The sequence below is a fragment of the Puma concolor genome, chromosome D4 (assembly GCF_028749965.1).
Source record: "Puma concolor isolate L17-30 chromosome D4, mPumCon1.1.hap2, whole genome shotgun sequence".
NCBI lineage: Eukaryota > Metazoa > Chordata > Mammalia > Carnivora > Felidae > Puma > Puma concolor.
In genome coordinates, this window is record NC_141679.1 from 28403782 (window position 1) to 28431132 (window position 27351).

Sequence of the window (27351 nt, forward strand, 5' to 3'; positions counted from 1 at the left end):
CTGGCCAGGGAGACTGATTGATAAATCCCCAAACAACCTCATGCATTTCAATTTTGTGTACATGTATTCTTTTTTTTTTTAATTTTTTTTAATGTTTATTTATTTTTGAGACAGAGACAGACAGAATGCAAGTGGGGGAGGGGCAGAGACAGAGGGAGACACAGAATCTGAAGCAGGTTCCAGGCTCCGAGCTGTCAGCACAGAGCCCGACGCCGGGCTCTAATCCACGAACCGCAAGATCATGACCTGAGCCGAAGTCGGACGCTTAACCGACTGAGCCACCCAGGCGCCCCTATTTTTTTTTTTTTAACATTTATTCATTTTGAGAGACAAAGTGCAAGTGGGGGAGGGGCAGAGAGTGGGGGAGGGGCAGAGAGAGGGCGAGGCACAGAATCCGAAGCAGGCTCCAGGCTCTGAGCTGTCAGCACAGAGCCCATCGCGGGGCTCGAACTTATGGACCGTGAGATCATGACCTGAGCCGAAGTCAGACGCCTAACTGAAGCCCAGGTGCCCCAGTGTACATGTATTCTTATTAGTGAAGGTATTTGTTAAATTCATTATGAAATGTGATTTTTTAATAAATATGTAAGTATTTATATATAAATGGATATAAAACAACAACAAAAAATCCTTGTAGGCCATATATTGTGATTTGGGGTTTAAAACAATTGATTAGCATACGGATTATGAACTTTCCAGGTACTTTCTGATTGTGCTAGGAAGATCTATTCTATAAATGCTGCCCAAAGTTGGCTTATAATTTGTTTTTTTTTTTTAATCAGTGAATTAAGACTTCACCTGTAAGAATGTGTAACGAAGATGTTTTAAATATACATTTCCCCCCCCATCATGTCTCTGCTCCCTGCCTTCATGTGTGAACATAGCACATCAGGAGAATGGTATCCAGGTGCTTTCAAGTACAAATGGGCAGAATTGTCAGCCCAGTGGTGAGAAGCATGAATTCTAATTCCTTGCTTGGCAGTTTCGGCTTGTCCTTAGGCCATTCTTTTGCCTGAAATTTGAGCACACCAATAGTCTACAAGAGAACAAATCTGTATGAAACAAGCATCCTCAGTAACCTCTGCTTCCTGGTTTTCAGAGTGGCAGGTGGTGAGCTGTTCGACTTCTTGGCTGAAAAAGAATCTTTGACTGAAGAGGAAGCAACTGAGTTTCTGAAACAAATTCTTAATGGTGTTTACTACCTACACTCCCTTCAGATTGCCCATTTTGATCTTAAGGTACGTTGCTGAGTGTAAGCCGGAGAGAAGGTTATGCAAATCCCAGCATTGGTGGTTGGCTATGAAAAATTGAAGCATCTGAAAGAGATACATTTTTTTAATCCTGTATGGGTTTGTTTGTTTTTTTAGGTTTATTTATTTGTTTTGAGAGAGAGAGAAAGGGAGGGAGGGGCAGAGAGAGAGGTAGAGAATCCTAAGCAGGCTCCATACTATCAACGTGGAGCCCGGTGTAGGGCTTGAACCCATGAACCATGAGATCATGACCTGAGCCGAAATCAAGATTCAGATGTGTAACTGAGCCACCCAGGTGCCCCTATCCTGTATGAGCTTAACAGATGGAATTATGAAGATAAATTACCAGGTATATAATGAATGCCTACTCAAGGATTCCTAACCTTTTGTGGGATAGAGGCTTAGGACGAATGATTACATTCAAGAATCCCTAGGGAAGAATCAAAGGGGTTTACCAGCCAGATCTCTAAGCTGCTATTGGTTATGGAATGTTTTCAGCTTAGAGTGGCCACTGGCTGTCCAGTTTGCATCCCCTTTGGCTGCAGGGCACGTAAGGTGGAAGATGTCTTGATCTCTCCTCTCCCTCTTGATGCGAAGGCCTGATTTTGTCACCGGCAATCAATCAAGACAAACGTGGAGATTGGCTAATTGGGGTCTTTGCCTGTCTAGAGGCATAGCACTGTGGGGGATATAAAGGCACGTCCTAGTTCTAACTGTCAGAAAAGCTATGGTCTCTCTAGGAAGGAAAGGCATGCACAGGAGCAACATACAGTGACAATGGAAGAATCGAGGTACAATCTGAGGCATTGAGAAGGTAGTCACAAAGAAGCATGCAGTCGACTGACAAGTGAATGATTCAGATCGTTGGAGCTAGGACAAGTCTTCAGAGGAGGGAGGACTTCCTCCATATTTCTTGTAGCAATGCTGTCAGCACCCCATCCAGATCCCCCCAACACTCGCTAACGCATGCCCTGAATACCGCTGCTGCACACACCTGTGGGTCCCTGCCTGATGTCTGGTTTCTGGCCCTGGGAGCTGGAAATGCCAGAGTAAAGCCCCACAGAGGCCGCTGTTAGCAATGGAGGACGGGGAGTCGGTGGATAAGTACCCCGGCTCCCTCATGCTCCAGCTGGAAAACTCAGTGCTGCTCCTCCTTAAGTTCCCCAAAGGGATTGTACTCCAGTCACCTTCACCTTGACAAGACACCTTGTGTGGGTTTCCTTCCTTCTGTTTCTTGTCTCCCCAACCTCTACCAAGTATTCCCTGGAGCCTGCTCCCACATAAGCCACTTGCACCCAAATCGCTGTCAACAAATCTGCTCCTGGGAGAACCTAAACCACAACATTTATTTTTCCTGGTGTTCTCTTACAACTACCCTCTTACCCCTAGGCTTTGGTGGTTTTTCCGGGGTGGGGTGGGGGGCAGGGGACAATCCTACCACTTTGTCTTCAGCATAATATATCATAGCTCTTTGTTTTTATTGTGGTGAAATAAGCATAGCATGAAAATTACCTATTTAACCATTTCTAAGTGTACAGTTCAGAGGCGTTAAGTATATTCACACTGTGGTGCAAACCATCACCCCGACCATCTCTGGAACTAGTGGATCCTCCCAAACTGAAACCCTGTATCCCTTAATCCCGAGCTCCCCATACCTCCTCTCACAGCTGCTGACAACCACCCTTCGGCTTTCTGTGTCTCTGAATTTGCCTATTCTAGATACTTCTGATAAGTGGAATCATACAATATGTGTCCTTTTTTGTCTGACTTGTTTCACTTAGCATAATGTTTCCAAGGTTTATCCATGTTGTAGCATGTTTGAAGAGTTGATGGACATTGGGTTGTTTCCACCTTTTGGTTTTGTGAATATGCTGTTTTGAACACTAGTGTACTATTTCTCTCTCTCTCTCTCTCTCTCTCTCTCTTTTTGAAGCCTGAAAACATAATGCTTTTGGATAGAAATGTCCCTAAACCTCGGATCAAGATCATTGACTTTGGGTTGGCCCATAAAATTGATTTTGGAAATGAATTCAAAAACATATTTGGGACACCAGAGTTTGTTGGTAAGTTTTTTTTTTACTCCTGTGCTCATTTATTTCTCATCAATAATATGAATTATACTGGCAGAAACTCCCCTGCTGTAACATCATTTATTTCCCTGGTACATATTTCTGGTTTGTACGTGAAGATAGAATCTGTTGATTCACTTTCTCTGAAAACTAAAATGCGTTTATTTCCTCTTAGCTCCTGAGATAGTCAACTATGAACCTCTTGGTCTTGAGGCAGATATGTGGTAAGGAGCATGTCCTTGATGCTTTCATCTTTCCGCTTTAGTGTACTATTCTTCTGACATTTGTTTCTGTTTTCGTTTTGTGTCTAGGAGTATTGGGGTGATAACCTATATTCTGTAAGTACCAAAATCCACGCCTTGTATTCTTTTCCTCTTTCTTTGAGACCATATGTCTTATTAACCATCTATATGTCATGTTGATCTCTTCAGTTTATGCATGCTTTTTATGTAAACATATTCATTTCACACCCCCAGAACACGTGTAGTTTATACTAATTAAACATTTTCTCCTAATTCGCAATGAGTCATCAGAAACTACAGCCTAATCACTGAAGGAAGCATGGCTGTCCATCACTGCTGAGAAAATAGGAAAGCGGTGTTTTTTAAAATTTTTTTTAACATTTATTCATTTTTGAGAGACAGAGAGACAGAACATGAGTAGAGGAGGCCAGAGAGAGAGGGAGACACAGAATCTGAAGCATGCTCTAGGCTCTGAGCTGTCAGCACAGAGCCCAGTGCGGGGCTTGAACCCACAAACCGTGAGATCATGACCTGAGCCAAAGTCGGAAGCTTTTTTATTTTTTTTTAACTAAGAGATGCTATTCCAGGTTAACTTTTTAAATGCATCCTATGCATTAAGCTGAAGCTGTTGTGCGTGACAACTAAATGCCCTGTAAAATGTAATCGGATTCTGAAGTGACTGCCCAAGGACAGATTATCATATTATTCCTCACTCCCCTTATTAGATATGCTAGGAATGACATGATAGCCCAAGAGGTAATCATTCATGTTCTGCACCCCACTTTATTAACAGCCTCAGTGGGGCCTCCCCATTTCTTGGAGACACTAAGCAAGAAACGTTAGCAAATGTATCTGCCGTCAACTACGAATTTGAGGAAGAATACTTCAGTAATACCAGTGCCCTAGCCAAAGATTTCATAAGAAGACTCCTCGTCAAGGATCCAAAGTGAGTGTCCATTATTCCTGAGGGGTACTTGGCCATGGCTTCAGCAGGACCAGGGCTAGCACTTGTATTGTGCATGCGGACCACGTTTATGAGAGCCTGGTGGGTTCCACGTGGCAAAGGAAAGCATGCCATGTGGAACGCTTCAGAAAATGCAGGCGGGGCCTTTGCACCTGCTCAGTCTGTCCCTGCAGACACAGTAAGATAGTCACAGAAAGACTGACTTCTTTCCAGCTTTCTTCCACGAAGCAGGCCCTAAACTGCATTTTCCAGAGCATCTGCTTGGTAGGCCCAACTGGCATGGAAACAACCTCAGTGTTTGCTTCTATGGTCACAGCATTTTTTTTCTTTCCCCTTCCCCCTACAAAGGAAGCGAATGACAATTCAAGATAGTTTGCAGCATCCCTGGATCAAGGTAAGTTGCATATTGTGATTGGTTTGGTGTTATAGGACATCCTGGAATGCATTTGCCTTAGGCCTAGTTACTGTGGGGGTCTCACCACAGGTCACATCTGAAGTATTGGTTTTGACATTGGTGCCCTATTTTAAGATGGTGCACAGATGAGAGTGTCCTAATGATCACGGAGATGGAGGAGAATAAGCTATCACAATGCAGGATTGTAAACGGGGAGTTGAAGGTCAGTTGTAAATGGGTCAGGTCTACTCAACAGCCATGTTTGGTTTCACCTGTGGGATGTTGGCCCAGAGAATATTTTAATTTTTTGGAATTAATTGCCAACATTTAAATACCGTATCAAATCTGGATTTCCAGCATCTGTTGAAAAATCTGAATGTCTACCAGTACTGAGCCCTCATTCCATAAGGCCACCCAAACCCTGCACAGCTGCCTTTGGGCCAGGGCCAGCGGCCGCCCCCTGGCACAACATATACCTTTACATTACCTGCAACACCCATTGCCATTTGGGTTAAAGAACTGAAGTGCTCCGGCTAGAACAGAAAGGACCAACGGTGAGGGAATGTGGCAATTACAGAATAAAATCATGGAACCGGTGAGGGGATTATGGTGCAACAACTTGCATCGCAGAAGTAGGGTTGGGGCATCGAGAGAGCTTTGCTGCATGAACTCCTAGCAGTTGCATGGGTTCCCTGAGGAGGCAATGGTGTCTCCTCTCATCAGTAGAACTAATGGCCTCCCAAAAAAGATGCAGTACAACGGATCCTAATGCTATCAGCCAGGCCAAACTTGCTAACCTCTGAGTTCCTACCAGCTCTAAATTATTACTTGATGATATATTAAGTTCAAATGCCTTATAACATAACCTCACCACGAATCTTGCCATTCCCAAACTCTCAGTCCAGAAAGTTGAAATTTAGCCTGTTCTGAGCCCAACTCTTCAGCTTTTCCCAAGACCCAGTCTTTATGGATTTTATCAAACCCTTAGCCCTAAGAGTTGCCCTCCGGAGACTAGGTTCCTAGCTTTTGCACGTTATCCCAACTTGTTCTGTTATTTTACTAAGGTGAGTGTGTAAGCATCCTAACTAACTACAGGTTTCCAAAAGTTGTCATGTAACCCATTTCCATCTTGGAGTGTTCTAAATTTGCTTTCTTGGACTTTGATTTTAGCCTAAAGATACCCAACAAGCACTTAGTAGAAAGGCGTCGGCAGTCAACATGGAGAAGTTCAAGAAGTTCGCAGCCCGGAAAAAGTGGAAAGTAAGATTGTTTGATAGGGAGGGATAACTAATTTATTTTCTCCGTGGCACTCCCTGTGGCCAGGCCCATCTCTTCTGACATTGGCCTTCAAAAGTGCATCCTTTTTGTTTGTTTCAATTGACTCTATAGTCTTCTGCACCATTAAACACTATTTTCAAAAGATAAGCAAAAATAGTATTTCGGTCCTCTTTAAGTCTTATTTTTGCATGTAATTTTGCATTTGTTTTAAATCAAGACCATTCCCAAGGCAAATTTTTAAATCAGTGCAACAAAATTATAGTGTCATCTTTTCCTAAGTTCAACAAACCACATTTTGAATAACTCTGTTCTTTGTGGTAAGCAGCATGGGAGTGCATTTATAGTAGAACTTGTGTAAATGGTTCTCTGAAACCAGCCTTGGTCTATGAATGGTTGGGATGGGGGTTGGGGTGGGGCCATGAGCATTTGTACTGTGGTCTCATGTTCTTTTTCAATGTGAATGGCTTCTGCAGTGGCTGTATGGGGCATGGCTCTAAAGGGCATTCCAGTCAACCTTGAACAAATAGAAATTCAAGGTTGAGAAGGTGACAGGATGTCTTCTTATGCCCAGGATCATGTGAAGCCCGGAGGAAGCAGATACCTGCCATGTCTCTGAGCACTGGGCCAGAAATGTACCTCATTTTCACACCCATCAAGTTTAGGGTGCCATGACAGGGATGAGGAGGACCACAGCACTAGGGTTACTTAAGACTTAACACTTAGTCTGAAAGAAGCCCTTAGACTAGGCTTAAAATGTAGAGAGAACACCATAAGTTTCTCTCTTTTTTTCTCTTTTTGACACACCCACACTCACCCCCCCCCCACCCCCAACACACACATTCTTTTACCTATTGTTGTTCTTGCCTTTGAGAGTAAATGCAGGGGTGTTTGTCCTATAGGCTAAGGAGTTCCCCACCTGTTTGTTTCTAACAACTGTATGAGTTTTGATAGTCATATTACTATTAATACCAGCTTGCCTGGGCACAAGGACACAGGACAGGACCCTTGAGTGGGGATGTGCAAGGGGTTTGTTAGGGTAAGATTCCATTCCTCAAAAAGTTGAGAAGAAAATATTAAGAGAGAAGGGGTATAGAGTATACAGTTGTGTAGTTAATAATGAAATGCGGAAGGAGAATCTCTATCCTGTTGTCTTAATTTGTAAGACCTTTAGAAATTTCTTTAGGCGTATATGATCCAACCTGCTTGGAAGGTCTCCCACCCCTAAAGAACATGCTGTCAGCAGTGAACGCTGTCTCAAAGACTTTGTCATTTGTACTAATTTGAATATCCTTACGTAAACTCTCTCTCTTCCTCTCTCCCTGCCTTTTTTTTTTTTTAAAGCAATCCGTTCGCTTGATATCACTGTGCCAAAGATTATCCAGGTCGTTCTTGTCCAGGAGTAACATGAGTGTTGCCAGAAGCGACGATACTCTGGTAAGCACACCTGTTTGCCTTGCTGAAGTTCTTTCTTACAACTGTGTATTTCCAATGTTTAGGTTGCTTGATTTGTTCAACAACCCAGAAAACCTAAAGTCACGGAAGTGTCAGGCCTGTTCTTCCTCTGCTCAAGGTAGGGAGTTAGGTGGCTGATTTGATGTACGGTATTGGTTCTTTCGTTCTTTTTTCTCTTTGTTTGGATTGGCACCATGCCCAGTCCCACCCACTACCTCTGACACTACCACGCCCTGCCCCACTCCTCCCACACTCACAGTTTGGTGAGAGAATGACTGGCCAGCAGAAGAGGAAAGAGTTCATTCTAATTTCCATGAAGAAAATGAGAGTCCTCTATTGCCACTGACCTTGGAAAATACTTGATCATAATACCATAAAAGAGGCAAATACTCCTCCTACCAACACACACCCCCCAAAATCAAGGCAAATACTGTGGAGCTTGCTGGGGGAGTTTGTGGTAGACCAGAAGGCTAAACCTACTTGCTGTGTTGACATTGCATTGAGTGCCTAAAACCCTTGAGAACAATTCCATACTTTTTCCCATAATGAACACTGAAACCTAATCACAGATTAACTCTTCAGATATGACTGGACACATCCGAATTCAATAAGACTGTCCCCTGACAGTCAGACAACAGGGCTTTGGGAGCCCTGGTGGTAAAGGGGATGTCAGAGAAGGGAGAAAGGTTGGTTCTGTGGGAACCAACCTGCTCCCATGACTGCATAGTCAGTGTTTCGTGAATGACTCCAGGGACTCCATGGGCAGGATCACACATCAGCAGACACGAGCTCTATCCCCGCCCCGAAGCTAGTTGCTTCACTGAGCCTCCAGGTGTAGCCTTGTAGAGTCAAAGGAGAAATGTTAAGGAGAAAACAGGAATGGGAAAGAAGCAAGGTCGGAGAAGGAGGACATGGAAAAGAAAGTCTAGGTTTGGGAATTGTTTGAGGGTAACAGTGGAACCAGGGACAAGACAAAATCTGTTAACCTAAGGAAGATGAGAACAATTAAATGTTATAAATTAAAATCATCTTGAATAAGCACTTAGAGGAAAACATGTGTCACAGTGCGAAGTTTAGGGAGGGAGAGGGCCCCAGGGTGCGTGGGGGTTCTAGGTGGGATGACCCTTCCTGGAACTCATGTTCCCTCATCATTCTGATGTCCTACTGATCATGAGGACCTGTTGTAACCATCTGCTTATCCCCCCCCCATTCACCTCGTTTCTCTTGACTGTCCCTTTCATGCAAATGTCTCTTAGTCATCAATTGGAATTGTAATGGAAAAGCAAAACCTATGACATTCTTAACATGGAGTCTGTCCAAATATTATTAAAACCCTCATGAGGTTTGGATTCAGACCCATAGAGAAGAGAAAGCAGAAATCAGAGAAATGCTTTTTCCATTCCACCCCACAAGCAGAGACTCGGCCTCTGTGATAACGCTTTTCCAGATTTGAAATATGAGGAGCCACACCTCTGTGAGTCCAGAGATATTGTTTGGGATTTTTCTAGCTTATTCTTTAGTTTTAATGTACCATATTTGGTAAATATCTTATTATAAGAAAACTTTGACAAATTGGCAAGGATTTAACTAGTTTGACATTCTCTATTTTCTCTTTGTAATTAGCAATGCATCTGTTTTCCTTTTTCTGGCCTTTATTTTTACATTACTCCTCCTTTAGGATCTTTAAAATATACATATATGTATATATAGTGACTAGCTTTCAGAGAATTTTGCCATGTTATTCTATACTTAGAGGAGGAAGAAATTCCAGTGATCAAAAAATAACAATTCTATAATTGGACAAATTACAAATTAAGGCTGTAAAATTCAGAGGTATCATTTCTTTGGTTCTATGGTTTTTAGACTCTGAATTATGCCTGATATTTTCTACGTGGTTTCTGGGACTATATATTTTGAAAGGTTTCCAAGATAAACACAGAAGATAATTTGTTATCGGTTGTTCTAAATCTGAATCTTGAAAGGTGTTTGCCATCTGGGTTATAATGCAAGTGACATTAAGGCACAGGTAAAAGAAGGTGGCGTTAGTTTCCTACATGGAAGGAGCAAAAAGTAACCTCCTGGTTCCTTTCATGACTCTGTGGATTTGTAGATTAAGTGGCTACTTTCCTCTAGATGCTTCTCTTGACAAATGAGCATTGATTTCTCTTATGTTGATAAGAGGATCATGGCCAGCAAGCTAACTCTTTTTCCCTCTTCACTGTCCCTCTCAAGGATGAGGAAGACTCCTTTGTGATGAAAGCCATCATCCACGCCATCAATGATGACAACGTCCCAGGCCTACAGCACCTCCTGGGCTCATTGTCCAACTATGACGTTAACCAACCCAACAAGGTCTGCTACTGCTCTGCCAGGGGTAGTGGGCGGGGGGTGGGGGGTGGTCACCGTGACTGTACACCTCCAAGTTCACGGTGAAAAAGATCCCTTCTGCTTCTCCATCCCCCCCCTTGCTGTTACAAACTCCATACTGTGGAGAAATCACTTCTGCGTAGAGAGTGAATTGAGTTAGAAATGAGGTCGAATGCACCGAGGGCCTTTCTCCACCCAAAGCCTTTCCCCACGACACTGTGAATGTGCTCATCCTGGAAATGAAACTGTCACCTTTGAGTGTGAATCCAGCAGAGGAAGGCTGGGTGTTCCCCCGGCTGTCCCCATTCCTGTTACACAGCAGTGGTTGTGGGTCTGTTGAGACCTAAGAAGCTGTGTGGTGTTGGACAACGGTGACAGTTGCTTTTCCTTGCCTACCAAACCTCAAAAAATGTTTTTCTTGTCTCTTCCAGCACGGGACACCTCCATTACTGATCGCTGCTGGCTGTGGGAATATTCAAATACTACAGTTGCTCATTAAAAGAGGCTCAAGAATTGATGTCCAGGACAAGGTCATAATTCTGTTTTATTGCCACTGAATTACCTCCTAAGTATTTCCAAATGTCTTCCTATCACAGAGGTAACAGAGGAAAACCACATGTGCCCCTTACTTCATTTCTCAGTCTCCTACAAAGGAAGATGACCTGTCCCATAGCCTGGTCCAGTCTGACCCGTGTTACAAACAAAAAGGCAAATACGTCCCTTTCTCTTGGCTCGGTTGCTCAGCATCAGCCTTTCCTTGCGCGCTACCCCAGATCTATTCCTTACTCATCACATGTACTCAACAGTGTTATGAGATGTCACATCCGGGAAAATTTTCATCGTCTGATTAATCTCATCAGAGATGTATTTGTCTGCATGTGTATTAGGGCAACAAAGTCAGGATGGTCCATGTGGCCATAGATTTTACAGAACTGTACACGGACTAGAGCCGATCCTGACTATGGAGGAAATTTGAACCGGAGATTGAAATGAAGGTTTTAAGAAAACAAAAACATGATTTTGGAGTAATTCTAGATTTACCAAAGAAAGGTGCAAAGATAGGACAGAGGGCTCCTGGAGCCCCTTCGCCCCACTTCCCAGAATGTTAACATCTTACATCACCTTGGTCTTTTTATCAAAACTAAAGAATAAAATGAGAGTTCGTTCCTCTTGGAAGTTGCTCCTTTGAAGTTTGCCGTCACACAGGAAGGGAAATGGAGTGAGTCTGAGTGACGTGTGCATTTGGATCTGGAAATGTGACTTCACACTGGTTTTTATGCAGGGGGGATCCAATGCCATCTACTGGGCGTCTCGGCATGGCCACGTGGACACCCTGAGATTTCTCAATGAGAACAAATGCCCTTTGGATATTAAAGACAAGGTAAGGCTCCTTCTCTTCTTGGGGATAGTGGGAAGTCATCTGAGGCGACGTTTGAGTGTGGACATGCCACCTGCATCTGGATCCAAAGCAAAAGGGTTTGTGATCAAAATCTTCCTGCAGGGAAGTTCAGAAGTGTCTTTCTGCTACTGGCTGAGTCTAATATTAAAATCTGCGTTTAGCTGAAATCTGCCAGCTAGTTGGCATAATATGCAAGCAGTGAATTATCTGCCCCATAACCTGGACACTCAAGGTTCTACTAGAAGGACAATCAGAAGCAGATCCGAGTCCTGATCCTTGTATTGAATTGCCATGTGTACATCTCTTTACGCTTCTTCTCCCCTCTGAAGTAGCTGCCAGTGCTGACCTTACAGTCCCTGGCACTAGAAGAATTCATGAGACAATGCATATAAAATAAGGCTTTGGGGAGCAAAGTTATTATAACAAAAGCTGTTGATTTAGCAAGTTACCTTATTTTCATGTATCTGTGTTTCATTCAGTTCACACAAGAACCCTGTGAGTTCACTGGCAGGGCTTGAACATGTACCAAGGATTCTTACCTCCTCATTCATTATACGTTCTACTGTGCAACTCCTGTCTGCTCCTAGTGCTTGTAGACTGACTTTTCATGTTTAATCGGAGCTGCCATATACAGTTGTATGGACTGTGCACTGCTCTGTATCTAAGGGATGATATTCATGTCAAAGACACACACACGCACACACACACACACATGTATGATGGCAGTTTTCGGTCAGGTAGCAACAAGCATCTTGTTTTGTATCAATCAGTTTATACTCACAGTTTTTGGACAGGTATGAGTAAAATATCATAAGGAAATCATAGGGAAATTGCACCTATTGCAAATTCAGAGAATGCCACTGTGGGCTAATAGTGATGTTTTTTTTTTAATCTCTGAGAATGTAAGAAATAACATTCTCAACATAGACAATGAAATCAGAAACTTGCTCATAAATAAAACTGTGTTTAAGTAACTTAATATTAAAACAGGAGTTTTGTGTTTTGAAAAGAAAATCACATGGCTACAAGCATCCGTACATAAAGAAGATTGAGAACCGCCATGACAGAGAAGGAAAACATTCTCATGTAGGAGGTTTTATGACAAGCAGGAGGGGCTACACATGTGGGTTTCACGCTAGCTGTGTGGTGGACCCTCCACCCCAGGACCAAAGGGGCATGTGGCCTGAGGGTGGTGGGGGCCCCTTCAGGGCAGGACTGGAGCCAGGCGTGCATGGGAGTGGGCCTCCAGTCCTGTGCATTTAGTTTCTAGAGTCTGCTCCCGGAGAGTGCTCTGAATTTGGCTGTTTCTTTTACAGTCTGGAGAGACAGCCCTTCATGTGGCAGCTCGCTATGGCCATGCCGATGTGGTTCAGTTACTGTGCAACTTTGGCTCTAACCCCAATTTCCAGGACAAGGTAGGTCACGGTAGCCGACCTCACTTCCTTTCGCCTGCTGGGTGGCTGTACCCGTAGCCGTTTGATATGGTCGGGTCCTTTGGGGTTTTATCCAAGGTAGGTTTTCTGCTTAGATTTCTGAGGGCAGGGACTCAAACAGGAGCACTAACATTCATTCATTCATTCATTCATTCATTCATTCATTTACACTTCTGGACAACCCTGTGAGTGAGTTGCTATTATTTTCACTCCTTCTTTTACAGAAGAGAACATCCAGGCACAGAGAGGTTCAGTAACATACCGAAGCTCACACAGCCTGTAAATGGTGGAGCTGGGGCTCAAACCCAAACAGTCTGGTTCCAGAGTCATCCTGTAAACACTTCACTGTACTAACCTCTCGTAGACAGACATCTGTGTCTAATGATGTTCGTTGTGAATATACAGTCCTTACAATCCTATAGATCTCGTGGCCAGCCATCACCCTGACTTGTTAAAGCACAATTATCTCAGCACGTCTTTGCCAGAGCAATAACAAATTATGTGAGTGATCTCTATGTTATACACATGACAGAAATCCTGAGGTGTTAAGCTTGTTACAAGAATTCCCGCTCAGATAAGTGCTCTCCTCCTGTGAGGAGTCTCAGATGAACTGAATGAAGGCACTTTGATAAGAAAGATGTTATAAATCCATCCACCCCGGGGTTCTCCTGTGTAGAAGAGCTGAACCAGTGGTTCCAGGGGGCTCCTAAAAGTCAGTTGTTAGTAAACTGCAGGGGAAACTGAATTTATCCAACACCCAAGTGTTGAGGAAAGAAAATTAGTGAAGGAGAGACATCAGACCTGCGTCCATTATTTCAGATTTTGCTCTTTTTTTTTTTTTTTTTTGCCACGAGCTCTTTTTTCTGTACTGCCTTGACTCGGCTGCTGATGTTGGCTGGAACTCACTGCATCTGTACTGGTGTGCTCTTGTGTTCTCCTCCTTTACCTGTGTGTCTCTTTGGCCAGGAAGAAGAAACCCCCCTGCACTGTGCTGCCTGGCACGGCTATTATTCTGTGGCCAAAGCCCTTTGTGAAGCCGGCTGCAATGTGAACATTAAGAATCGAGAAGGAGAGACGCCCCTCCTGACAGCCTCTGCCAGGGGCTACCACGACATCGTGGAGTGTCTGTCTGAACACGGAGCCGACCTCAATGCCTCCGACAAGGTGGTTTGTGGGTAGATGTATCACACGCACTGGCAGGTGATCCGGGGGGCTGATGGGACCACAAGACTCCTCCATTAATTACCTACAATAACAAACTCGAATGTAGCAAATTACAATGGTCCTTTCTCTTCTCTGTTTGATAATTATTAATCTATTAATATGAGATTCTGTTTGACAATTAATATTCATTTGTGGCATGTTAACACTTTATGGTCAGATGGCTCAGCTGTTTTATGTTCCGCCTTTTTAGCTTTGAAGCAGGTATAGGAGTGTTCACTGGGCCTAAGACAATCTTCAGTTAGGACCAAAATTGGCAACTCTCTATTACTTTGTAGCGAAACAGAGAAATAGATGGTTTATTTACTTTTATCTCCCGCTGTTTCGTTAAAAGATAAAAACCACTCTTAGTTGGCTGATAATTGCAACTCTAGACCAGGTGCTCCTTTATTAATTAAACAAATTCAGCATAATCTGTTTTTGTTTGTGAGCTTGTACTTAAATGAGGCTGTGGTGTTCCTCGTATTGTCAAATTTGGGATATTGTAGGTAAGTTAGGAACTGCCATTTGTGGAGTGTTTTCTTGGTGCAGAGAAGTGGTTCTCAGTTGGGAGCAAGCTTGCCCCCGGGGGGCATTTGGTGGTGGCTGGAGCCCGGTTTTGGTTTTCACAGCCAGAAGTGAGGGTTACTACTGGCATCTAGTGGACGAAGATCCGTGTGCTTTTGTTACACATCTTACAACTCCCAGCACAGGCCCCAGATGTCAGTTAGTATACTGAGGTAGAGAACCCTTAGAACAGATAAGTTACAGACATGTCCCCAAACTCTCTACGCAGCTCACGAAACTCAACCTGTCTATTCGCCAGGGGTTCCGTAACAAGTGGAGGGAATTCCCAGGCTGGTCTTTTTTGGGATGCATTGATTCAGCATGTTTTATTTGCCTTTGATATGTATGACAGCCCTTGAGCACATCACTTCCTGTGGCTTTCCCAGTTTCTCCCTGGGTAAGAGAAAACAGGCTTTTTTTTTTTTTTTTTTTTTTTTTTTTTTTTGAGAGAGAGAGAGAGCAATTGCCAGCAGTGGGGAGGGGTAGAGGGAGAGAGAGAATCTTAAGCAGGCTCCATACTCAGCGTGGAGCCTGACTTGGGGCTTGATCTCATGACTCTGAGGTAATGACCCACGCCAAAATAAGAGACACTTAACTGACTGAGCCCCCAGGCGCCCTAAATGATAGGCTTTCTGCTTAGGAAGTAAGTGAAGACTGCTGAGCAAATGTTTTTAAAAGTGGTTTTCAAGGCACCTCAGTGGTTCAGTTGGTTAAGCATCCGACTCTTGATTTTGGCTCAGGTCATGATCTCATGGTCCTGAGATTGAGCCCCGTGTCGGGCTCCACCCTGGGTGTGGAGCTTGGTGAAGATTTTCTCTCTCATTCTCTCTCTGCCTCTCCCCTGCTCGTGCTCTCTCTGTCCCTCTTTCTCTCAAACAAGGATTTTAAAAAAATAAAAGGGGTTTTTAAGCGCTTGATAAAACAGGCCGTTGGAGAGCCAACAATTACGTAAGTTCTATACATTTAGAGACAAGAAGAAGTGTTGGGTCTTTCTGTCTGACTGTTCGGACCACGCCTGAATTAGTCAGGCTGATGGTCAGCTTAGTCTGTGGTTGTTCAGAGTGGGGCACACGAAGCCTCTCCCCCACTCGCCAGGAGTAAAGAATGTGTTGTAATCCTTCTTCAGGATCTGCAGTAACAATGCCATTGGCCAAGTAAACTTGGCCCAGTGGTGGCTGGAAAGGCAGGTGGCCAGGCCCACGTGCATAAGGGAAAGTGCTCACGGCCCCTGGTGTTTGTTACAGGACGGACACATCGCTCTTCATCTTGCTGTGAGACGGTGTCAGATGGAGGTCATCCAGGCTCTCATCAGCCAGGGGTGTTCTGTCGATTTCCAAGATAGGCACGGCAACACCCCCCTCCACGTGGCCTGCAAAGATGGCAACGTGCCCATTGTGGTGGCCCTCTGTGAAGCCAGCTGCAATTTGGATATCTCCAACAAGGTAACGCTGGAGGGGATCCCTGCGGGGGCCAGCAGGGCATGTCCCTCCACCTGCTTCTGGGTTTTCTCCAAGTTTCTCTTCGCGTCTCTTCATTATTCAAAGCCAGTGTTACTCATAGGGACCTGTTCTGTTCTGGCTTGTAGAGCTGTCTACATTAAATCATACTTTACGTTGGACTTTTGAATAACTTCGTGAAATAACAGAAAATCATTACATTATTAAGTACTTCCTACCTAGCCAGGTTGTTATTGATGAACATCAAGAGAGGGAGAGAGAGAAAGGGGGAGTGTGTGTGTGTGTGTGTGTGTGTGTGTGTGTGTGTGTCTGTGTCTGTGTGTGACCTCTTGTAGAAGAATCCCAGAACATCAGTCAAATTAGAACATCTTTTTGCAGTACTATATCTCCAGGAAAACACCTCATTGAGATTCCTAGGACCAGATTTCTCTTCTTGGCTTTCCCCCTTGAGAGTTTTTATGGTCAAACATTCAGAACACCTTTTTTGTGCTCAATAAATTTAGTAAGACCAAGGGAATGCTACTATTTGGTGAATACTAAAGAAATGAAAATAGTCACACGATGAAATGAAAAAAACCCCATATGTTGACTTCTAGAAGTTAGCTAACACCTTTCCTTTTCCCTGAATACTATAGAGACTTTCATTACCAAATAGGACAGAACAGTTGGATATTCATGTGGTTTCAGGCATGTAATTGTACAAAAGGCAAGCACTACTCTTTCACGATTGTGTTGAAGACAAAGTCCAAGTTGAATTAAAATTTTGATTGTGGGAAGTGTTTGTTTATAATTGGCAGACACGATGCCAGCAGAATTTTCTCATGATTTGTTTGAGGTAAGAGAATTAACAGCTAAAAGAGCTGGAAAATTACACGTCTACAAAAAATTATTCCTCTTGCCTATTATGTGATTAATTCTCATGAATCTTGAAATCGGCAGTCTTCACATTCTGGAAATTTGAAAACGCAGGATCATAGGTCTTAGGCATTAGCTGCTGTGCTGGTTGCTTTCTTTGTTTATCCCATTCTAATCCTGCCAAGTCTGTTAGGTAAAGTGGCTTAAGGGGAAAGCCAAATGTAATATTAAGCAGCATCAAGATCTTGGCTATCCTTCTAGGAGTCTTTAAACGAATAAAAAATGGCTTCAGGGAACATCATGGTACTTATTTGAATACCTTTGGACTTGGCCATAGTCCACACAGCTGGCCTACTGTGTGCACAGAATCTGGGATGAACTGTCTCCTGGGAAGGTGGAGGAGCAGAGCGGGTGACTCATGGTACTGGGCACTAAGTGAAAGAAGGGAATGGGTGTTCACCCCACGCCTAAGTGCAAGCCGTGCACTTGCTAAGTCTGCTCTTTAAAATACCCAGCAAGATAACCCTAGACTTCATGTTTAAAAACAACTGACTTATTTAACGGGAAGGCCTCTACGTTGTTGAGGCTGCAGATGGTAGTTCATACATACCCACACACACTTGCTTTTACCATATTGGGCCACACAGCAGCACAGAGAGGGCATTCCGTAGGTGATTTTGTCACTGAGTTGAGCTCAGCTGGAGCTCCACAGTGTCACCCTCCTAAAATCAGCAGCCTCGTGCAGTTACTTGGGACCCTCTTGGTGCAGCAGCGAGGTGACTGGCAGCTCCACGTGGAGCCAGAGACGAGGTCCCCAGGCCGCCATCAGTGTTCAGGGACTCGGCACACCATCACTCCGTGGGCCTCACGCCTTCTTCAGTGGGTTGGTGACATCTTCGTTTTTTTCTTCCTCTTCCCAGTGAAGACAGAAAGCATGTTGTACTCATGCATGCGTCCATGCACACACAGACACACACACAGAGATGCACACACAGACACCTGTGCATGCATGCACGCAGACCAGCACACAGACATGTGCACCCACATAGATACACAGACACACGCACATAAACAGATGCGCACACACGCAAACACACAGATGCGTGTACGTGCACATGGGCACACGGACATGCACATAGACACGCACAGACTCACATCTACAAATGGGCACACATACACACACACACACGTGCACATGTGGACATGTACACGGACACACACACATGTACATATCCAGGCATATGTGTGACAATTCCGTGCCCAGTAAGTGTGTGTTAGTGCCTTTCTCTGACAGTACTGTGCCAGAGCAGGATGAGGGGCTTGTGGATAGCATAGTGAATGGTTCGTGCCCCCAGGTGTTTTTTGGTGTAGCCGGGCTCATGTTGCAGTCACTGCTGTGAAAGAGGCACCAGGTGCTATGGAGATGTGGACATCTGCACATGAAAGAAACAGAGAGAGCTTTTGGATGAAGGAGAGAGGAAAGTGTGTTTCAGACCAGGGGAAGTGTTTGCGTATGTTTGGGCGCTGTCTGGCTGCACCTGTAGCTGACGTGGAGTGTAGGCATTTAGGGAGGCCGGCAATGGGGCAGAGAGAGAAAATGCAGGTGGAAGGGGACATTGGGTCCAGAAGGTGCAAGACCTTGACCGTAAGGCTTGGGAGTTTGGATTTGGTTCTGCCAGAAGTCAGGGCCTTCAACATGTAAACTTCCTAGTCCTTTTTCTTTGTTGTCCTTTTTCCCTTGCATGAACGATACCTCCCATTGCCAGGCTCCTCTTCCTTACACAGAAATCCAAACACCTTGCTACATCTTCACAACTTCTTTTCCTTCTCACTGTGTCTCTAGGGTATTTGATCTCTGCTCCCTAGATCACTCTAGATGATAGTAGACTAGCACAGGCTGGTGCACACATTGCAGCATTATTTGTAAGGGGCAGGAATGGAACCGCCTTAAGCGTCCATCTTCAGTGGGCTGGCTGAGTGAATTGTGGCACATCCACATGCCAAGTGTTACTCAGGTAGCCGAAAGGACAAATTAGATATCGTCACAGGCCCCACAAGGTGTGTGCCATGTATTACTAAGGGGAACGTAGCAAGTGACAGCCTAGAAAGTGGAATATGTCTTGGCTTTTCACGTTTTTTCTTTCCTCTCGTGGATTCATAGCTAAAAGCTTGGAAGGCCGGGCACCAAAGTGTCGAGCCGGAAGTGCTCTGAGGAGGGGAGCCTGGGGAAGGGGACAGAAGGAAAGGAGCGCCTCTCTTCTCCACCACGGATCCTATGCGTCCTGCGGCGTCCTTTGCACTTTCTCTGTCAGCATGTGTTCACTTCATAACAAAAACTTACACTTGCAGATAAACAGCATAAGACAGACACCTGAACTTCCTCTGCTTCCAGTATCCACCAAGGATACTTTTTTTTGTGGTTCCCCCAGGGCAGAAGAAATACCTAACAGTTCTGTTTATTAAGCGGTTCAGTCCGAACAACCTAGTAAGAATTTATGTCCTAATGACTCAGTAGGTATTGGGAAAAAAACGATGCCCACAAATGGAAAGAAAATGAATATTTTCATTTCATTCTTCCCTAACCACACTTGCATGCTGATGGGATGTGTGTGCTGATTGGTCACCTCACAGCTCCTCAGACCTTGGACCCAGCCAGGCTGGACACTGCATTATTCCTATTCTACACCCGTGTTCTCAGGGTACTTGTTTCTTGTCACAGTAACCACCAACCCCCCGCTGTGCAGATACGATGGCATTGAAAGGAAGGCAGTGTGATCTAATGCTGAGACCCTAAGCTGCCTGGAGCGAGTACTTCACTTTATGTCTGAACCTGCTGGTTCCATCAACAATGTGAAATATTCCTCAGTACCCCATGCATTCACTGCAGCGCCCTGAGGTGCCTTGGCACACAGTTTGGGAACCACACACATAAACAGTGGAGAGCATGGTGGGCATGGCCTTGCAATGTCACCTCATTAGAACGACTTCACTGGCTATTGTTCCATCCCTTTGTCCCTTGCAGTGTCTAATTTGAACTGTGGTGCAGATCTTTCTGGAACCTTGGGCCCCTTAAGAAGAACCCTGACTCATGCCTCCTTTCTACCAGCACAGGAGGAGATTCGATTTAGTTATCTTATGATAAGCCTCCTACTCTTTCATCCTTTGCAGTTTTCTTTCAAAGTGACTCTTTTAACTGGAAAATACTTCAACACATTCCTCTTGGCTTGCCTCCCCCCAGGAGAGGGAGGGTTTCTGGAAAAGGGAGTCCACACGTCCTATTTCTTCTGGGGGATCCCAGATCCCGCACACAGTACCGGCCCGTGGGATAGACTCCCGTCAGTGCCATCCTCAGCAGCCATTGTGAGAAGGACTCTCTTTGGGCTTTTTTTTTTTTGTGTCTTCCAGTATGGACGAACGCCTCTGCACCTTGCAGCCAACAACGGGATTCTGGACGTGGTCCGCTACCTCTGTCTGGCGGGCGCCAACGTGGAGGCGCTGACCTCGGTGAGTCACTTTCTGGCAGGAGAAAGCCACGGAAAGCCGTAGAGAACGTTTCGGGCCTCAAGGGCATCGGGGAAAGGTATCACTTGGCAACTGCATCTCAAGCAGACAAGCTGCTCTTAAGCTTTGCTCCTGCAGTGCCGTTCCGTAGACAGTTGCCCACACAGAGCCAGGGTGATAGCTGGTTATGCTCATTGGTGCCAGGGCCCTTGGCGCTCTGGGGCCCGCACTGCCAGGAATGCCTGCTGTTTCCCATGCTACACAGCAGCGCCTTTGGGTGTTTTGTTAGATATGTGTGTTTTCCTTTTCTAAATGCTCCCCCTCCCCTACAACGGCTCTGGAGGTGCCCTGGGCTCTAGGGGAGGAAGGAGGAAGGAGTCTCAGGTCTCAGGGTGGGGAACTGCTTACAAGAGCTGTTCTCTCTTGTTTAAAAAGTCTGCCTTTCTTATTTTGTTCCCGGCACCTCCCCACCCCTCATTCCGTGCCTGGCACCACCCTCCAGGAGGAGCCCTTTGATTTACAGTTCATGAAATACCAAAGAGGGAAAATACATGGACTGATGCGATAAGATGGTCATTTTACTGCTACAGTGAAATTCTATCATTTGACTTGTTTCTGGCCTAATGGTAGGTTGAGTCTGCTAAACCTCACTAATGCTTCGCTGATGTAAAGTGTGCATCTGAGGAAATCCATTGGGATTTTAAAATATGGCAGCCAACTTTGGGAAAATCAAGGCCTCATTTCTTGGAGAGTCATGTAGGGGTTGGCAAACCACGGGCTGCAGGCCAAATCCAGCCCGCTGCCTGGTTTCTGTAAATAAAGTTTTACTGGGACCCAGCCATGCTCATAGTTTACAGCCCAGCAGCTGTTTCTATAAATCAAACTTTATTGAGACCCACCCAGGCTCATTATTTACGTATTCGTGGCCACTTTCACGTTATAAGGGCACAGTTGAGCAGTTACGACAAAGACCCTATGGCCTACAGAGCCCGAAGTTATCTATTCTCTGGCCCCTTATAGAAAATTACTGACCTCTGGTCGGAGACATTGCCTCCCTGACTGTACTGATGTTCCTTTGATGTCATTCTGTCCTCACAAGTAGTGGGCCCATTCTCTGTAAGTGTCGAGCCCTGTGCTGGGCTTTTCTGCAGGCCCAGTGAAGGCCAGTGCTCTAGATGGGATTGTCCCTTTCTCAGGATACCTCCTTGCCCATCACAAAACCCTGCATGGCCATGCATGGGCTTCTAGGCCTCGTGTGCCATTATCAAACCCTGCCCAGCCATGTCTCGGCACTCAGTTCAGTTACTCCACAATAGAGTATTTATGTGCATTTTTATGAGGAGAAGTTTTTTTGTTTGTTGTCACAAATGTTGCCTCATAAAAAACAAACTGTCAGGGATGGCTCTGAAGATACCAGCTGCTGATTCTGCCACATGTCACAGGTTGGGGACGCTAACATGTGCTGCCCTAGGCCTCTGCTGGGTCCCCAGTGCTGCCCCACGACCTCTGTGAGCCCTTGCCCACAGCAGCTATTTCCTTGCCTCCCGCGAGTGGCCTCCCCCTCCAGTGAGCCCTCAATTGTATCTCCCCACTCATTCTCTGCTCACCACTGGGCCTCCCTGCTACCCAGGAGTCCACTCACGTGCCTTACTCCTTTCTTCATTCCCCAAATACTAGGCATGTACTGTGCACCAAGCACTGCTAGGACCCAGGAACACGGGCACAGGCAGGTGATTTCTCCTCCCTCAGAAAACTTCCAGTCTCTTGACAGAGAGTCAGACCCACGAGCCACAGCAGTAAATGTACAGTTAATGGGGTCTCCAGAGGGTTATGCACCAGGGCCCTGAGGGAGTTTCCGTGGGTTGGGAGTGCTCCTCAGGGAGAGTGTAGGGAGCACCCTGTGAGAAGCCACAAGGCCTTCCAGGAGCCTGAAGGACGGTGGGCTGTAGTATAGCATGGCGGGCCGGGATGCACAGGGCCGGATTGCGCCCTGCCTCCCAGGCCGTGCAGTGGAGACTGAGGTCTCCCTCTCCCAGTTGTCTTAGGTGTCCAGCAGGAGAGGGGATCATCATGGAGACACCGTGCTCCCTGCTGACGACATCTCCAGCAGAGCCCTAACACGCGTAGTAGGTGCCGTCCTAAATGTGCCAGAAGCCATATCCAAAAACAAAAGCAATGGAAGAAATTAATTTCAGGAATATATTTTGTTGAGCACAAAACATGCAAAATATTATCATTTCGATCTGCAATCCGTATTTTAAAACTATTGAGATCTTTCACATTCTTCTGGGCCTCATTTCAAGCACTGAGTAGTAAGGGCTGGAGAGCAGCCGCCTCCTTATTGGCAGAAAACAGTGCGGGGCGGGGGGGGGGGGGGGGGCGCCTTTCCTCTCCTTCTGTCCCCGCTGCCTGAGCCCCAGAGTTCCGGTCCTTGACCTCAGCTCTCGACCCTGCAGCGCCCCCTAGTGGTCGCCTTACCTCTTTTTCCGGGGCTCCGGGCCCCTCTCCCCCCGTGCAGTCCCTGCTGGACTCCAGCCTCTAGGTCCAGTCCCCAATCACCTCCTGGTCTCTCTCTCCTTCAAAACGTTTTTATTGTAAGATATAACACAGATTTTTTTTTTTTTTTTTTGCAAAGCACATGAACAAAAGTAAAACTTACTGAATTGTTATTATAACATCAGCACCTTTATAAGCACTCAGGTCAAGAAATAGAACCTTAAGGTCACCACCCTGGGGCCTTTCTCAGTCGCTGCATCACCCTCCGCACAGCATAACCCTGCCCTGACTTTTGGGGCAACCGTGTCCCTGCCTGTCTTCGTGCCAGCAGCGTTTCCTGCCTCTGCTCGCCTCTTCCAGCCACGCGTCCATCTCGGTGGCCTCCCCCCTTCTCACCACCCAGGCCTGCAGCTGCTCCTGGGCTCAGGCCCACCTCCCCGGCTCTAGCCCCGCTTGTCCCAGAGCACCCCCTCAGACTCCTTCTGGGGGGCACCACCGTCACAGGGTCCCAGCCCCCGCGTTCGTCCTCTCCCTCTGGCTCTGCCCATCTCTGTCAGTATCTGACCTTTGCAGGGGGCGTCAGCATGTGGCACGTCACCCGGTCCGGGGAAGGGGAAGCTCTGCTTGCCTCTCCTCCCCTGCATCCTCCTGGGGACCACATCCTGGGTTCCTCTTGGTCTCCTAGCACTGTGTTCTCTGGCCTCTGTCTGGTTAAGGACCTCTGTTAAGGACCCCCAGGACCAGCTCATCCTCAGATCTGGGTCTGGATCGCCACATCTATGGTTCTGGAAAGAGCCAGTGAACTCCGACCTCCACTGCCCAGCCTCACCCTTCACCCCTGTGCCCCCTCAGCTGGACCTGGCAGAACAGGGCTCTTTGCAGGTCGTGGGAATCCCCTCGCTCTCTCCCACCTCATCGAATTGGCACATGCTCTTTTTTCCCTCTGGAATCTCATGCGTTTCCACCCCCTCCTTCCCTGCATGTGGTGCCTGTGCACACACTTCCCTGCTATAAGGTAACATGATGTGCTCCTTCTTTCAGAGTAAGAGACTTTTTTAGTGTTTATTTTATTATTTTTGAGAGAGACAGACAGACAGAACATGAGCAGAGGAGGGGCAGAGAGGGAGAGGGAGGCACAGAATATGAAACAGGCTTGAGGCTCTGAACTGTCAGTACAGAACCTGATGCAGGTCTTGAACTTGGGAACGACAAGATCATGACCTGAGCTGAAGTTGGACACCTAACCAACCGAGCCACCCAAGCGCCCCCAGAGTAAGAGACTTTTAATGCCTCGTGGCAGGCACCCAGGCACATAGTAGCAGATGACATTAGTGGCAGGAGGATTCTGGGACACTAACTCCTTCTCATCTTTCGATATTAAACTGGAGCCCCAGACAGCCTCCTCTTTCCCAGCCCCCTCTGGCAGGTGTGATTTGCTCTCCTTTCTTGCTCTGTTGGAATTGACTGCTGGTCCCCCATGAAGCTGTGAACCCTTGGCCATGATCATGTGCTCTTTGTTCTGGTCTCCTAACTGATCTCCTTGCTTCTACCCTCACGTGTCCAGTCTGTTTCTCAGGCAGCAGCTTGTGTGACTCTATTCAAATATAAATCAGAACATGTCCCTTCTCTGTTCAGACCCCCCATCAATTTAGAAGTCCTTATGTTGGGGGTTCCCTTAAATATCAGCCCCTCGCATTGCCTCCCTGACACCCATCTCTTGCTCCATCTCTTCCCTCTGACCCCCCTGCACCACATGAGTCATATGAGCTTCTTTGAAATTCTTCGAACATGATAGCCATGCTGCTGCCTCAGGGCCTTTGCACTTGCTCCTCTTCACAGGACTTTCTTCAGGTATCCAAATGGCTTGCCCTCTCATCTCCTTCAGGTTTCAACTCAAAACATCACCTTCTCAATGAGGCCCTCCCAGACCACTGTTTGTAACCAAGAAGACACTAAGGGTTAGAATTGCTTGTGGGAGTCAGCAAGGGCCCACGGTAGAGCAACGCCAAGAATGCAAACTTCCAGCTCCTACCCCATTCCCTCCGAGAAAGGCTGAATTCTCAGCTCTTTAATTAATAATTATTGCTGCTTCCTTTTCCACGACTGATAGTCTGTTCTTTCTATTTGGTTTTCTCTAATCTGCTCAAGTGGTGAGGGTGTCTGTTTCCGCCATACGGATGAAGAATTTTCCAGGAGGCCGAGTGACTGGCCACGTAGCTGGTGAGGGACACATTCAGGACTTCAACCTGGTCTACCTGACTCCAAAGTTCTTTCTACTACACTGACAGGCTTTTCTTTTGGGAGCCTGAATAGTGTCTCTTAGGGCAAAGCATTTTGCAAACTGTAAAGTGCTGTATAAATGTAGGACATGTGGTTGATGGGGGTTTTTCTGTTGTTTGAAAGGCTCTGCGATGGACACTGACTTTTGCCAGTGAAGGTCCTCTGCCTGTGTCATGTGCAGACCTGGGGTCTCTGAGAGAAGTGCTGTGGCCAGAAGGCACACAACTTCAGTCAAGACTCAGTTTTTTCCAGTGGGGACAGTGGTTCCCAAAGTTTGCCACACGATGGAATCACCTGGGAGCACTCACAACCACAATGTCCAGGTGGCATCCAGACCTAGGGAAGCAGAGTATCCAGAGGGAGTGGACATGTGCAGGCACCAGGAGGTGCTAAGGACCCCAGTGATTCCAGTGTGCGGTCAGATTTGGGAACCACTAACCTGAAGCCTTTTCTTATGTCAGTAAGGATCTGGGCAGTTGGGCATGAATTCCTGGTTGGGCTGTGGTGTCCGACAAGGTCCCTAATTGACCCCAAAGCAAACGAGAAGCCCTCACCTGCCCATTGGAGACACCTGGGGACTTTAAGGGAGAGCGAGAGATGGGTTGGAGACTGCCTCCCCGGAGCACCCACGTGAGCTTCCAGCTTCGGCCCAAGGCAGTGGTTCTCAACCGGGCCATCTCGCACCACCCAGGGAACGCTTGGCAATGTCTGAATGTTGTTACTGGACCCCCAAGACCAGGTTTTTGAGTCTCAACCCTAAACTTGAGAGAAAGTAGGCAGGCAGAACTTATTAGAGATAGCCTGTGTACGAGGGAGCCAACAAGCAGGAGGAATGTTGCTCCCAGAAGGGACAGCATGCAAGGCTTATAAAGGCACGTTTCCAAAGGGTGAGAGCAAGCAGTGGGGAAGCATCCTTCAGTCCCACAGGCATTATCTTGTGGTTGTTACTTTTTAGTGGATACAAGACAATCACAGGATGCCTTTCCCCATGTTCAACGTTCCTTTAGAACTCCTGGAAAACAGAAATACTTGTGCAAGGAGGCTTTAAATTGCTACTTCTAATTTTGCCCAGACCACCGTTACTCCCTAATGGCTCTTATCTCTCCCTTGTTCTCCCTTCCAGAAGGAGATTTTTGTCTCTAAGCCTATGGAAACATTTAACCCTTGCCTTAGACCAGTGGCTTTATAGGAGTTAAGTCCCTTTTGCTTTCCCTATACTGTCTCATGAAGACACTTTGGGTTGTCACGTGTTTGGGAAGGCGATGCTGCTGGCATCTGATGCAGAAACCAGAGATGCGCTAAACATCCCGCATGCGCAGGACAGCCCCGCCCACACAGTAGAGATTGATCTGGTCGCAGACGTCAACAGTGCTGAGGCTGAGAAACGCTGGTCTCATGAAACCCCGCTCATGGCTCAGATTATGACTCGAGTTGAGAAATTCAAAGATGTGCTGTGAATCAGATTCGGGCGTCCGTGAGCTTCCGTGGGAATGGAACTTTAGCGGTTACTGATAGACGTTGAGAGAGGGGCCGAGATGCTTCTAACTCTTCTTGTTGAAAAGATACTGCTTGTATTTGCATGGAAATTGCAATTTTCTACTTTCAAATTCGTAATGTCTTTAAAACTGCAGCAGAACAGTCCCAAAGCCTCCATTTCCTCCTTGGGGGCACGTGAACAGCCTCCATGCCTGCCTCTCCCAGGCGACTCCGAGGGTCAGTGCAGGCACAGCCCTGAGAGCTGGACCAGGCGCATGATATCGGGAGGTGCTCCGTACGTGTTAGCCGGTGTCGTGCTTATTCATGGCACAGAAATGGAAGTGAATTTGCTCGCTACGAAACTGCAGCCCTATGAAAATTCTCTAATTGAAAGGTGCTGCAGACTCTGATGTCCTTCTTTTATGTTCACTGAAACTCTTTAGGTCAAAATGGTCCATAAAACTAAGCCTTTTCTTTGAAATGCACAGTTATTACCAGTAACTAGCATCCTATGAGTGCTGAGGTTTGTTCTTGGAAGGAATTTAAGTCATTAGCTAGCACTAACTAGAATTTGGCATCTGTGAAAGTCTTCATTGTCTGCTTTATTGGAGAGGGGTTCAGGATTTGGGGTAATCTGCTCGCTAGCGAGGTGCCAAGTGTGATGAAAGCTT

At 46.2% G+C, this 27351-nt stretch overlaps 1 protein-coding gene across 7 annotated transcripts in view; it reads left to right on the forward strand.

The window, feature by feature from the left end:
* The window catches only part of DAPK1 (death associated protein kinase 1), a 186912-nt gene that overhangs the window by 125602 nt on the left and 33959 nt on the right, over positions 1 to 27351 (forward strand). For all 7 annotated transcript variants that reach the window (XM_086685143.1, XM_086685140.1, XM_086685138.1 and 4 more), the window contains exons 4-18: positions 1100 to 1238; positions 3184 to 3313; positions 3495 to 3543; positions 3631 to 3657; positions 4355 to 4507; positions 4874 to 4919; positions 6090 to 6179; positions 7539 to 7631; positions 9882 to 10001; positions 10448 to 10546; positions 11299 to 11397; positions 12732 to 12830; positions 13815 to 14012; positions 15860 to 16057; positions 20333 to 20431. In XM_086685143.1, coding sequence (XP_086541269.1) covers positions 1100 to 1238; positions 3184 to 3313; positions 3495 to 3543; positions 3631 to 3657; positions 4355 to 4507; positions 4874 to 4919; positions 6090 to 6179; positions 7539 to 7631; positions 9882 to 10001; positions 10448 to 10546; positions 11299 to 11397; positions 12732 to 12830; positions 13815 to 14012; positions 15860 to 16057; positions 20333 to 20431 — 1639 coding nt within the window. The remainder of the gene's footprint in view (positions 1 to 1099; positions 1239 to 3183; positions 3314 to 3494; positions 3544 to 3630; positions 3658 to 4354; positions 4508 to 4873; positions 4920 to 6089; positions 6180 to 7538; positions 7632 to 9881; positions 10002 to 10447; positions 10547 to 11298; positions 11398 to 12731; positions 12831 to 13814; positions 14013 to 15859; positions 16058 to 20332; positions 20432 to 27351) is intronic.